At 42.1% G+C, this 14,217-nt stretch overlaps 1 protein-coding gene across 1 annotated transcript; it reads right to left on the minus strand.

Moving 5' to 3' along the window:
- Positions 1-1,907: 1,907 nt before the first annotated feature.
- On the minus strand, positions 1,908-11,751 carry LOC139313218 (vomeronasal type-2 receptor 116-like). Its single transcript, XM_070938698.1, has 4 exons — positions 11,098-11,751; positions 6,769-6,987; positions 5,456-5,585; positions 1,908-2,812 (listed from the first exon to the last, which is right to left on the minus strand). Exons 1-4 carry the CDS (start codon positions 11,749-11,751, stop codon positions 1,908-1,910), a joined length of 1,908 nt encoding a protein of 635 aa, XP_070794799.1.
- Positions 11,752-14,217: the final 2,466 nt, after the last annotated feature.

Below are 14,217 nucleotides of genomic sequence, written 5' to 3' on the forward strand. Positions count from 1 at the left end.
TTGGAATGTAAAAGTACCTGTATCATATGATGTACAGAATCATCTTTCACCGTTTCAGTGAAGGCCAGGCAGATCTCTTTCTCCTTGAGCATTGGCCTCAGAGTTGAGATGAAATGTGCCCCACTCTCACTTCCAGTGGCCAGAAGCCCAACCCAGTTCCACTGGAAATACAGGAGCAGCTGGACTAAAGCCACATACTGAGCAGATTCCTTGGGATTAATCCAGAAGAAGGAAAGATAAAGTCTTCTGTCTATGCAAGTGGACTCAAAGCCAACACTGAGCTGGAGAAAGTGAGAATCTTCTTTAAAAGATAACGCAAAATCTGATGGTCCCCATTGTGTGGTTTAGTGATCCCATCAATCAAGTTGAATCATTTTGAGAGATAAGTTTCTTCCCTTCTTAGGAAGAACCACCAATTAACGTATTTGCAGAGTTGTGACATGTTAGAATCCAAGGGAAGAAACCATCAACCAATATGAACCAAGGTGAAGCTAGGCAAAATCACATCAGATACCTGCACAATTAGCACAGGAGCTGCATACAGATGGGAGGTTGAACAACTAGCCTTTTGGTGCAACCAGAAGTATCTTGAACTAAATACACTCAGGTAGGTGAGGACAGCATAAAACATCAAAGCTGAGCCTTCATTACATTCCAACCAAAGAATGGAAGTCCAAGTTGGGAAATGGGGGAGAGGTTACCAGCCAGGTGACACACAGAACTGCTTGTACCAGGGAACTGATTGTAACATGGTCATAAACTTGATTAGTACATTCTGAATTGGATCAGGCTGACCGAAGCTGACTGAGACAAATATGATAAGTAGGAAGGAAGTTGACATGTTCCAATTAATTATTTTGATAAAGACAGATAGTTAGGGTATTTCCAACGGGGATTTCTAATCGGGGGAATGTTGCTGAATAAACCAAAAACTTTATATAATGTCCAAAAACCAATGATAAGAAGAGGGCGTTTGGGACATTTTAATTGCTTTGCTGATTATTCATAAATGTATTTAAACCATGAATTCAGACCTGTAAGATGTTCTCTCTCTTTCTTGGATGAACTCTTTTGCAAAAGCTTATGGTATATTGATAAATATATATATCTATAATAAATCTGCTTTTTGATTGTTCATGGTCTCCGGATTAATTTCTATGAGATTAGCTTTTTGTATCTCACACACCCACATCACACCCACAGGCATTTGAGCAATTGAAGGGCAGTTCCTTACTTATGTGCAACAGCAACCACAAATTACTCACTGATCCATGTACAACATATGTCAGGGCTCCAAGTAACACCCCCAACGAAATCAAACTCCGAGGCTTGAATTTCCTGAAAGCTAATTTTTATTAGAGATGTCATATTGGCACACCTGGGAAAACCTGAATCTGAGAGCTTCCGAGTTTTCCTCACCCAAAAGAAAGTTCAAGTCCTTGCCCATCACCCACATGTCCACCACACAAACCAATCAGAATAGAAGATACCTCCCCAGTCTTCTCAGCGCAGCTTCTGGGAAAAGTGGCCTTGACTTTCTGAAAAGAATGTTATTTTGACTACATATCTTCTTCACTCCACACAATCCCTCCTCCCATTTTCCCACAGTAGAATTTGTGGCAGGCCTGAAGGCTCAAAGGTAAAAGATGGCTTCCAGGTCTGACAACATGCCTCTTTGCAAAACTCAAGTGTTAATATTTTAAAGCTCCTCTTAAAAATCCAACTGAATTTTCCTGCCATGACAGAGCATCAGGATTTTTTTGACAATAACAGCACAAAGCCCAAGGAGGCTTTAAAAGATACATCTTATTACATGTAAAATTACAAGTTAAAACACATATTAAAATCTTATTACATTATAAACATTCCTCAATAATAAATATAAATGTGGTCTATCCCTGCATTAATTAGAAATTCTTATTTCTTATGATATTTTCTCTACAATTCAGATGTGGCCTAAATAGGATAATGTAGCATTTGGGGAAAAAGATACAAGCCAAGAGACCAGCCCCAGAGGCCAAGATGGAGAAGATCTCCACAGCCACCATGGACTTCCCTTTGGTGCTCAGGTAGGTAGGGAGGAAGGAGATCCAAACACTGCAAAAGACCAGCATGCTGAAAGTAATGAACTTGGCTTCATTAAAGCTGTCAGGCAAGTTCCTAGCCAGAAAGGCCACTGTGAAACTGACGAGGGCCAGGAAACCCAGGTAAGCAAGGACAGTGTAAAACATTAAAGTGGAACCTTCATTACATTCCAAGATGGTCTCTCCTACTAGTGAGTGGAAGTCTAAGTTTAGAAATGGGGGACAGGTTATCATCCAGGTGGCACAAAGAATTGCTTGGACCAGGGGACAGGCTAAGACAATGGAGTTGGTCAGTGGTTTTCCTAAGAATTTCCTTGCCTTGTTTCCTGGCTTGGTGGCCATGAAGGCCAGAACCACCATGACAGTTTTTGCCAGGATAGTGGAAACTGCAAGGGAGAAGAGAATGGCAAAGGCAGTTTGTCGGAAGAGACAGATGAGCTTCCCAGGTTGACCAATGAAGAGGAAGGAGCAGAGGAAGCAGAGCAGGAGGGAGACCAGGAGGATGTAGGTGAGATCTCGGTTGTTGGCTTTGACGATTGGAGTGTCACGATGGATAAGGAAAATTGCGAGGACTGCAGATGTGATCACAGAGAGAGACAGAGCTAAAGATGCTAAAGAGAATCCCAGGGTCTCTTCATAGGCAAGGAAGTGGATCTTCTTGGCAATGCAGTGGTCCTTGTGCTTGTTTGGGTATTGGTCTTCTGGGCAAGAATCACAGTGGGCTGCATCTGAAATCAAGAGTCTTTGTCTAAAGGATTTCAAGGATTTCTACTGTGGCCAACCTACAAATATAATGATGGAATGTGCACTTTATGGTGCATCAAAAAGTAAAACATCCTTCATGATAACCTTGTGTATAGTTTAGCTAGAGATCACTATCTGTTCAACCTGAGCTGGCTTTGTCAGTTTGCTGTGGGGGAAAAAAATACCCTCTCCAGCAGGAGTGAAATGCTCCTAGTTCAGACCAGATCGCCCGATCTGCTAGCGATGGCGGTGGGTGGTTCAGAGAACTGATAGCAAAAATCCCTCCCTCCCCCACCATGCCCAGCTGAGCCACGCGATCATCAGAGGCTTTTTTTTTTAACTTTTAAAAGCATTTTTTCTACAACCTCTTCGGCCAAAAAAAGGCTTTTAAAAGTTAAAAAAAAAAGCCTCTGATGATCACACGGCTCAGCTGGGATCGTCAGAACCTTTTAAAAGCATTTTTTTCTACAACCTCTTTGGCTGAAGAGGTTGTAGAAAAAATACTTTTAAAAGGCTCTGACGATCCCAGCTGACTTGCCTGATCGTCAGAGGCTTTTTTTTTCTTTTAAAAGCAAAGCAAAACAAAACAAAACAAAAAACCATAGCTTTTAAAAGAAAACAATAACCTCTGATGATCAGGCAACTCAACTGGGATCGTCTGCTGAAGAGGTTGTAGAAAAAATGCTTTTAAAAGTTAAAAATAAAAAGTTGGCCACACCCACCCTGTCACATTACCTCCCCCTCCCACCAAGCCACGCCCACAGAACCAGTAGTAACAAATTTTACATTTCACCACTGGTCTTCAGTCACCTGGAATTTTCAAAATTACTGTGGCTTTCAGTATGAGAGATTGTTAGCTGTAAACCATAATCATTAATAGTTATTTTTATACAGGAACCCCCAAAAGACTCTTAGATCTGTCATCCAGGAAGACTGCTAGAGTGGTACCTTGGTACTCAACTGGTTTGAAACTCATCGAATTTGGTACTCAGCGTATTTTGATGCAAAAATGTTGTCCTGGTACTCATTGTTTGTTTGATACTCAATGCACAAGCTAAAACATGTTGATGTCAGCAGCCTTGTGACTCACTACATTATTCCTTGTGGGATTTTTTTTTTTTTTGGGTACTCGTCATTTTTGATACTCATCATGTCTCCTAGAACCAATTAATGGTGAGTACCAAGGTTTGTGTGTACATTATCTGTTGATTATCTCTGGCTCAATTTCTCTGTTTTGTACTTCACTTCTGCTCTATCTGACTTTTTATATTTTTGGTAGAGAAGGGTTAGGAGATTGGAATGGGACAACTCACCATAGCCAATTTGCTTTGGGACAGCTCGCCATGGAATAACTCACTGCAGGATAATTCAACAATTCACTTCAATCATTTTAAATAATTTTTTTAAAAAATATTCTAATTTTTGCCATTCACATTATATTTTATCCCCTCTTTGGCATCCTTTCTTTAATGATTCTATTCCACTGTTATTTTGATATTAGTATAATATCAAAGAAACAGTGAGTGGCGTAGGAGGCTAATGCCTCCTACTAAGGCAGCATTTAACATCCAGCTGCCTGCAATTACTGCGAGTTCAATTCTCACCAGGCTCAAGGTCGACTCAGCCTTCCATCCTTTCTAAGGTGGGTAAAATGAGGACCCAGTTTGTGGGGGCAATAAGCTGACTTTGTATAAATATACAAAAGTATGAAGGCTATTGCTTAACGCATTGTAAGCCGCCCTGAGTCTCTGGAGAAGGGCGGCATATAAAAATAAATAAATAAATAAATAAATAAATAAATAAATAAATAAATAAATAAATAAATATAATAATTTCTGTCTCGCCATGAATTATCCTGTGATGAGTTGGCCGTGGTGAGTTGTCGTAGACCCTAGGAGATTTAGACAGACAGATCTTCTCTTTCTCAGACAGTCTAATAATTTCCTGGGAAATAATAATTTTCTCGGCTGACAAAAGAAATACATATAAATAGCTCAAAGCACAAACTTGGCTTCTTCAGGAAAAGAAATTTATTTTCCCAATTCGATTTGACAATAAACAGACTAGTGGGGAACAGGGGTGAAATCCAGCAGGTTCTGACAGGTTCTGGAGAACCGGTAGCAGAAATTTTGAGTAGTTTGGAGAACCAGTAGTGGAATTTTTGAGTAGTTCGGAGAACCGGCAAATACCACCTCTAGCTGGCCCCAGAATGGGGTGGGAATGGAGATTTTGCAATATCCTTCCCCCAGGAGTGGAGATGGAATGGGGATTTTGCAGTATCCTTCCCCCAGGAGTGGGGGTGGGAATGGAGATTTTGCAGTATCCTTCCCCTGTCACACCTACCAAGCCACGCCCACAGAACCAGTAGTTTAAAAATTTGAATTTCACCACTGGTGGGGAACCAATGAGTTCTGCGCTCAAACTACACTGCATTAAATTGATGAGAAAGGTGACCTAGGGGAGGGAAGAGGAGAGTTTAGATAAACAAACTGAAAGGTTTTTCTGGAAAATGTGAATGCTTTGAACCATGTCAATCTTACCAAAAATGACAAGAACAACAATAAATACTTTGATCTATTGGATGGATTGCTTGATCCTGAAAGATCTACATTTGAAGTATGGTCTACCTGTCTGATTAGAAATGGTCCCTTCTGGACAAGGGTGACATTGGTAGCAGCAAACCTGCTCTCCCTCTGGAACGCTTCTCCTCTCTCCTGCCTGGCACCTCTTCATGCCACACCTGGCAAAGGGCACTTCCTTAAAGAGAAAGCAGAAATGCTTAAGACGACTAAGAAACAGATGGGCTTTCTTTATTGCTCTCCATAATCCTATTTCCATCTTCAGAATGTCTTCAAAAGAAGACGGTTCACCAGGGTCTACCAGAAACCAAGAACAGCACATGTGGGACTCTAGCAAGTGCCATTCCTAATTCACAAATGGATGCTGGAGATTAGAACTAGGATTTCTGCATGAAAAGGAAGGCTTGTGACATTGAGCTTCAGCTACGACACAGAATTATGAGGATATATTTGAACAGGAACAGTCCCTAGAAATCACTGTTTCTGTCTCTGATTGAATTTTGGGTTTCAAGCAGAAGTTCTTCCGAATCCCAACCCTTTGTGGATTGACACAAATCAGAATTCAAATGTCTTACAGGCAAATCAGTTTTTATTCACCAAATAGCTGCCATATTTCCTGATTCAATAGACCTGTTGTCCAGTTGGTAGGATTATTTATTTATTTATTTATTTATTTATTTATTTATTTATTTATTTATTTATTTATTAAGCTTATATGCCGCCCTCTCTCCGGAAGGACTCAGGGCAGCTCACAGCAATAAAAACAGATAAAATCAATATTAAGTGTTAAAAACCATTAAAACTCCCCTTAAAAACCCCTTCAGTCCAATCCGGCCTGGTGAAATAACCATGTCTTAAGGTCACGGCGGAAAGAGCGCAGGTCAGGGGCCACCCGGAGCTCCAAGGGGAGTTGATTCCATAAGGTAGGTGCACCCACAGAGAAAGCCCATTCCCTAGGAGTCACCAGACGACACTGCCTGGCCGACGGCACTCCAAGGAGGCCCTCCCTGTGGGAGCGCACCGGGTGATGGGGAGTTGTTGCTGGCCGCAGCTGGTCCATCAGATACCCCAGGCCTAGGCCATATAGGGCTTTATAGGTAATAACCAGCACCTTGAATCTCACCCGGAGGGCAACCGGTAGCCAATGCAGGTCGCGCAGGAGGGGTGTAACATGAGAGTGTCGGGACACTCCCATCACTACCCGTGCGGCCACATTCTGCACCAGCTGAAGCCTCCGAGTGGTCTTCACGGGCAGCCCCATGTAGAGAGCATTGCAGTAGTCAATCCGGGAGGTCACGAGTGCACGAGTGCATGAGGATGTTCTGCATCCCAAGGACAGAATGAATTTCCTTCCAGCTCACCTTTGTGGCCCAGATGATCACATCTTTCTTAATGGTGAAATCCTGGCCTAAGGGAGCCCTGGGATTGATTTGCCCAACTTTTGTGGGGACAAAAGATCGATTGGGGAAGAGAACCCAGTTGAGGAGATCATATCGAGCTGATCCCAATCCATTTTCTGAGAATGAGACTTCATCTCCAGCACTGTTGTTGAATTGGATCTTCCTCAAATAGTAAAGAAGCTGAAAGAAAAGAGACTTTCAGAAATTAGAATACTTCACGGAAGGACATCATGGCTTCTATCGTTCTCTGATGGCTATTATATTGGGACATGTGTGCATGTCTAAGAAACAAGAGTTGCCTTGGTGGAGAGCTGAGTAATCAGGACTAACAACAAATATTTGACTCTTTTCTCAAAATTACAAAAGTGTCTCTTCTCACTGGGCATTTGTATGATGGTTTCTTCAAGTCCAGTTTCACTGATACCTAAACATGAAAATTGTAATGCATACTACAAAATTCATTGCATGGTTTTATTCCTGGGATAATTGATTATATATGGGAGTGGTGCAGTGGCCTAGAGGTGGAGCTCTCACCTCACAATCAGGAGGCTGTGAATTTGATCCTAGGTAGAGGCAGATATTTCTCTCTCTTGGCACAATGAGAATATATCTGCTGAATATAACTCTGCATTGGCGACAGGAAGGGAACATGGCCAGTAAATACTCAGCTCCATGCAGTTGCCCAGACTCCACCCTGCAAGGGATTATGGGGTTATTAAAAGGAGATGATGATAATTGATTATATACATTTTTAAATGTTTACTTTGGATCAAGGACTTGGGGAATGATTAAATAATTTCTATCAGAATAGTGATAGAATTGGAACTGTTCCAATTCCACTGACTTTCCCTATGTGACAGTCAAAGACAGGATAATGCAGAAAACAGGTCTGACCGGGTTGTGTGCGGATGGTAGTGGTGGGAGAGGGCACATGAAAGGAAGTGTCTGCCTTGGTTTGTCACTTCACTGTCCAGAGAGGTCCAATGTTTATTCTTTGCCTGACAAAAGTCTGATGAATTTCAGACCAGGAATCGAGTGGACCAGTTCAATTCTTCCCGTGTGTATTGAAGTTGTTTTCACACAATCCAAACAGCAACACTACAAATGGCAAACTGAGCAAATGTGGTTCGGTCACCCAAGATGATAAGCCAGAGGTACAAAAACCAAGTTAAATTGTGTAACCATTTAAGTTTAATCGAGTTACAAGAAGTAATAGATGGAAACTTGTCAAGGAGAAACCCAACGTAGAACTAAAGAGAAATTTCCTGACAGTGAGAACAATCAATTGGTGGAACAGCTTGCCTCCAATATTTAAAAAAAATAAAGTAAGTTCCCTTATTACTTAAAAGAAGGAGGAGGAGGAGGAGGAGGAGGAGGAGGAGGAGGAGGAGGAGGAGGAGGAGGAGGAGGAGGAGGAGGAGGAGGAAATTGGACTACCATTTGTTTGGAATGGTATAGGGTCTCCTGCTCGAGTAGGGGGGTTGGACTAGAAGACCTCCAGAGTCCCTTCCAATTCTGTTATTCTGAGTGTCTTTTTCAGGTTAGACTTAGGCCACACACTGAGGAAACTGCAAATGTGCCCAAAAGGACTTCAATGAAATATAGATTTTTTTACTTTTTTTTTTTTATTAGCCAAGTGTGATTGGACACACAAGGAATTTGTCTTGGTGCATATGCTCTATGCACCAAGACAAAAGAAAAGATACGTTCATCAAGAATCATAAGGTACAACACTTAATGATAGACATAGGGTACAAATAAGCAATCAGGAACAATATCAATACAAATCATAAGGATACAAGCAACGAAGTTACAGTCATAAGTGGAAGGAGATGGGTGGTGGGAATGATGAGAAGATCTTGCACAAAGGGACTCAGACTGTCCTCTGGCTCTGACCCAGGGGTCCCCAACCCCCAGGCCACAGTCACTACCAGACCGTGGTCTATTTGGACCTGGGCTATACTTTTCAGTGTAAGCCACCTCCATTTATGTGGATGCTGTTCTGTGTTAGATATCCCACCTTTTTTTTAATGCAATTCCCCTCTTTTTGTATATCCCAACTTTTTAGGATGCCTTGACTTTTTGGATATGCTGATGTTTTTGGATATCCCACTACTGCCACCACTTTGTCACAGGTTCTGTTACGTATGTTTATGTTTATGTTTATTGGACTTCTATACCGCCCTTCTCCCGAAGGACTCAGGGCGGTGTACAGCCATATTAAAACACATATAAATTTACAAAATTTAAAACAATTTAAAATTGAATATATAAAAATTTGGCTCATAGATTAAAACAAACATACACCCATTATAAAATTTGTATTAGGCCAGCCTGGCTTGTTGGAAGAAAAGGGTCTTCAGGGCGCGGCGAAAGGTACGCAGGTCGGGGATGAGACGAATCTCTAGGGCCAGCTCATTCCAGAGGGCTGGTGCCCCCACAGAGAAGGATCTCCCCCTGGGTGTTGCCAGTTGGCATTGTTTGGCCGACAGCACCCTGAGGAGCCCCTCTCTGTGGGAGTGTATTGGCCGGTGGGAGGCTGTTGCTGGCAGAAGGCGGTCTTGTATATACCCTGGTCCTAAGCCATGGAGCACTTTAAAGGTGGTGACCAACACCTTGAATCGCACCCGGAAGACCACCGGGAGCCAGTGCAGCTTGTGCAGGAGGGGTGTTATGTGGGTGCGCCGAGTCGCCCCCATAACCACCCGCGCGGCCACATTCTGGACCAGTTGGAGCCTCCGAGCGCTCTTCAAGGGGAGCCCCATGTAGAGAGTGTTACAGTAGTAACGTATACCCAAGTGACTGGGCTCCAAAACCCAAAAGAGTCAACACAACCACACAAGTCCCTTGGCACTCAAGAGAGAGTTCCCCCTGCTCACTATTCCATTCTTTCCCATTTCTTCTAACCTTCTCCACTTTTCCACCAACTATTATACCTTGTAAGTCCTACTGCTGGAGAACAGTAGCTTTCTCCACCTGCTTCAGGCTGCTTCAGGCTGCTTTATTTCCACAGACAATCACACACCAACCACAACGCCTAACTCTGCTCAGCTTTTATAGCCACCAGTTGCTGTGCAGGTTAGAGAGAGGTCTTAAAGCTGTTGGCCATTTTTTAACTAGCCTGCTTTCAAACAATACAGATATTTAATCAGTAATTCAAAAAATACAGTAGTGGCCAAAATTGTGGAAACCTTTTGGGTAAGTGCATTTTTGTGGTTTGATGACTAATAACACCACTTTTTTTTTTTTTTTTTTTTTTTTGAGTTTCAAGATAATAATATTCCAGTGCTGGAATGGCCTGGGAATTGCCCAGACCTTAACACAATGGAAAATCTATGGAGCCGACTAAAGAAACTTGTTAGTCAGAAGCAATCCAGCTGTCAGCCTCTGCCTTTATATTACTTGCTTGCTCGGCTGTCATTGTAACCGGGGGGGGGGAGAGGGGGGAGCTGTCTGGATATTTGGGAGGAGGGAAGTGAGCTGGTGGAGTAAATTGGAGATAGTTTTCCTCAGCGTTTCTCTGCAGCTGGGAGGCGCGCTGATAACCAGTCAAGGTCAACCGTCCTGGCATACCAGACGGATGGAGCCATCAGAAGCTGCACCCCACATGACCCCTTGGGGGGATGTGGATTGGATAAACCTGACTGGACCATTGGGGGGAGGGTTTTAATGATGCTTTCTATATGTGATTTTCGCGCCTATTGCCTCAGACCTTGATTTTCTTTGGTTGCATTCAGTTCATACTCAGTAAAAGTACCTTTCTCTATGAAAATGGAGTTGGGTTTTTTCTTTCTTGAGTACTGAAAGGAGGCATACCTGAATAAAACCCAGTTAATAGAAGCCATCATTCAATCATATTATAACAGCTGCAGAACTAAAAAAACTTGGTTCACTCCATGGGAAGATGTTGTAAGGCCGTAATTCATGCTAAAGGTTACCCAACTAAGTATGAACTGACATGGGGATAATTTTTGCATATCTCATTTTTTCTAGGGTGATCATTTCTCTACATCTCATTTTTTTCTATGTGTTTCACTTTTCTTCTTTATACTGTAAGTGCTATTCTAATAGCAAATCCTTCATAAAACTTATTGCATTACATTCTTAATTAAATTATCTTTCCATTGATATATAATTTTATGGTACTACTCCCAAAAAAAGTGGTGTTATTAGCTAATTTTAGAAAATACACTTTTCCCAAAAGGTTTCCACAATTTTGGGCGCTACTGTACATATGGAAAACCTCCTCTCTAAGGATCCATAGACTGGATAAAAAGTCAGAGAAATTACCTGCCATGACTGGAAATTTGAGATCTTCTTTCCAGGCCTCTTCACGATTGGTTGAGTTACTGATCCGTACATGGCATGCAACGCATGCGCCACAGCATAAATGGCATTGTAGATATTGTAACTTTCACCTGTCATGCTGGTCTCAAAGATGTAAGTTGGCACATTCTCCAAATTCTCCTTTCCCGTGCATGTTTTTTTCCCATTTTTAGGGCTCTCTCCTGGTTTGGGAATCATGCAGCCAAAGATCTTTTCCCACCATGGAGAGAGAAAAAGATCCCCTCGTGGGTTCAAAGGGTCTAAAGACATGAGAAAATGGTTGAAATCTGACACATCTCCAGTGTGATGCCTAAAATGCAAAGCCCCATGGAAAGGCTTGATAAGTTGCAATATGTTTTTAGATCCCACCACATTAAGTTTCCAATGGGAAGTCAGGATCCAAACCTTCTGAAATGGTGTTTTTCTTATTAGTTCATGACCATATACAGCCACCTGTACATTTGCACTGCTACTGGAATCTCCAAACAGAATAATAACTTCAGATTTAGACCAAGTTTTGAAAACACGAAGCAACTTGGACTGTGTAGTAGTAAAGATGTCCGATTTCAACTTTTCAGTGAAGGCCAGGCAGATTCCCTTCTCCTTCAACATCGGCATCAGAGTTGAGATGAAATGTTCTCCATTGTCATCTTCAGGGGCCAGAAGCCCAACCCAGTTCCACTGGAAATGCAGGAGCAGCTGGACTAAACCCACATACTGAGGGAATTCACTGGGGTTAATTCGGAAGAAGGAAGGATAAACTGCGCTGTCTTCATGAGAGAACTTAAAGTCAACACCAAGCTGGAGAAAGGGGGATTCTTAATAAAGGTTTATGGAGATTTCGAGGGAAATCAATGTGTCCTGTCTTGCCCCCATGAGTAAGGTTCAGTGACTTTGTGAGCTTAAGGTTGTTCCCTTCTAAGGAAGAACCACCAATTACATATTTTGCCTAGTTGTGACATGACAGAAGCAGAGGTGGGTTTTACATAATTTTACCACCAGTTCACTGTACACCAAAAATGTGAGCGTGTGCACACGCACACACTCACTTTGTTTGTGTGTGCCTTCCGTACATGCACTTTGCTTGCACGTGGAGCTTGCACGCATGGGCATGGCTTAGATAATGTGGCTAAATACGATGGCATAGTGTCAGGGCAGGTGGGCATGTGGGTGGGCCCCACCTGCATGTCGCCACTACCCGTCCGCCTGAACTGGTCTGAACCGGCTGAATACCACCACTGGACAGAAGTCAAGGGAACAAATTCACTCAAATTGATTCAAATCAATCTGACCGAGAGAATCAAATTCATTAAAAAGTTTCACTTTTATGAAGCATAAGTTAGGAAAAAATTCCTGTTGGCAAGTGCAGCACTTCAAAAACATATCAGTATCTTTGGGGGTTAAATATATATAAAAAAAATGTCTTGACAAATAAAATACAAAAATGAATTCAACTATAGTGTAGATTTGTCTGAGTTACATACTCTTCATTTGACCACCACAATGATTTTATTTTTTTCTCTGGTTTCTGTGTCTGTTTCTGTTGTTTGTCTACTCCATACTGCATCCAATGGACCCTCCTTACCTTTGGGACCTTAAAGATGCTGAAGATGGAGGCCATCAACCTTGAGGATTTGGAGTTGAGACCTCCAACGACAGACAGCAGAAGGTCTTGCCTGTTACATTTATAACCGGGAACCATTCGGCCTCGTGTGGAGAGCAGGGAGAGGCTGTTCGAGGAAATTGACATCTCAATCTGGAAATTGCTATAGATATTGAAGCCAAGGGTGATGTTGGGCAGCAGAACCAAATCCTTGTTGATCTCTCTGACTGCAAACACTAAGGCCATGAAGTGCTGGTAGTTCTTGGCTATAAATCTAGAGTGAAAAAACAACAACATGGGAAAAAATTATAGGAAAGTATGCATGCTAGTAGATGTTGCCTTTTTAAATGTACTATGGAACAGGAAGTCTTCAATTGATTGGATTTTCCTGGTTTTTATACAAAGGTCCTTGATTAAACTTTGTAATGACTTTGTAAAAAATGGGGAAAAAAAGAAACTTGTCTGTATCACAGACCATTTTATACCCCTCTATCATTCCTCACTGCTTTATTTTGCACCAGTGTCTGTAAGAAGGACTAGGGGTGACATGATAGTAGTATTCCAGGATTTGAGGGGATGCTGTAAAGAGGAGGGGGTCAACTTATTTTCCAAAGCACCAGAAGGGAAGACAAGAAACAATGGATGGAAAGTAATCAAGGAGAGAAGCAACCTGGAATTAAGGAGAAACTTTCTAACAGTGAGGACAATTAACCAGTGGAACAACTTGCCTCCAGAAATTGTGAGTGCTTGAGTGGGCATGGCCAACTATCAGGCTGAATGGGTGTGTGAACAGGTAGCTCCGCAACACACAGCCAGTTTCCCACCATCCGGTGGGCTTTGAAGTCGAGGAGGGTCCTGGAGGGACATCCAAAGAATGGATGTCGGGAGCGCACTGTGCGCCATATTGGGAGGCAGGAGAATTCCACAGAGACCATATGGGAAAGAAGACGACCAGCAGTGGCCATTCAAAAGAATTGACAGCTGGACAAAATAAGTGAGAAGTAAGCGGAACAAAGGTGGATTGGATCTGGCTGAAATCAGTTTTGATCATTGAAAGTGAATGTAAAGGGAAGATTAAAAGTTAAACACTTTTGAAGGGATCCTCGGGTGGACTTTAAAGAGAAACAGCTCCAGCTAGAAGGAGGAGTGGAAGAGATACCCCCTCCCAATGGAAGAACAGCAAGAAGACGTGTGGGGAAAAGATAAGATAAGATCCAGAAAGAAAAGAAGGCAAGAACAAGATTGATTGGAATAGCAGGAAATACTATCTTGTACACTGGATTAAATAACAAGATTAGCCCATTATTTATGCTTTCAAAACATAAAAGAAAGAGAAGACTCCCGAAAATTATGGCGTAAATACTAGCGAAAGTACTCAGAATAGGAAGAGAAGAAATATCAGTGGAAATAGATGAAATATACAGAGTTCAGACAAATTATGCGAGAAGACATAATTTATTAAAAGAAATATATGTCAGAAT

The sequence above is a fragment of the Pituophis catenifer genome, unplaced genomic scaffold (assembly GCF_029215685.1).
Source record: "Pituophis catenifer annectens isolate HBS135680 unplaced genomic scaffold, rPitCat1.0.hap2 SCAF_1, whole genome shotgun sequence".
NCBI lineage: Eukaryota > Metazoa > Chordata > Lepidosauria > Squamata > Colubridae > Pituophis > Pituophis catenifer.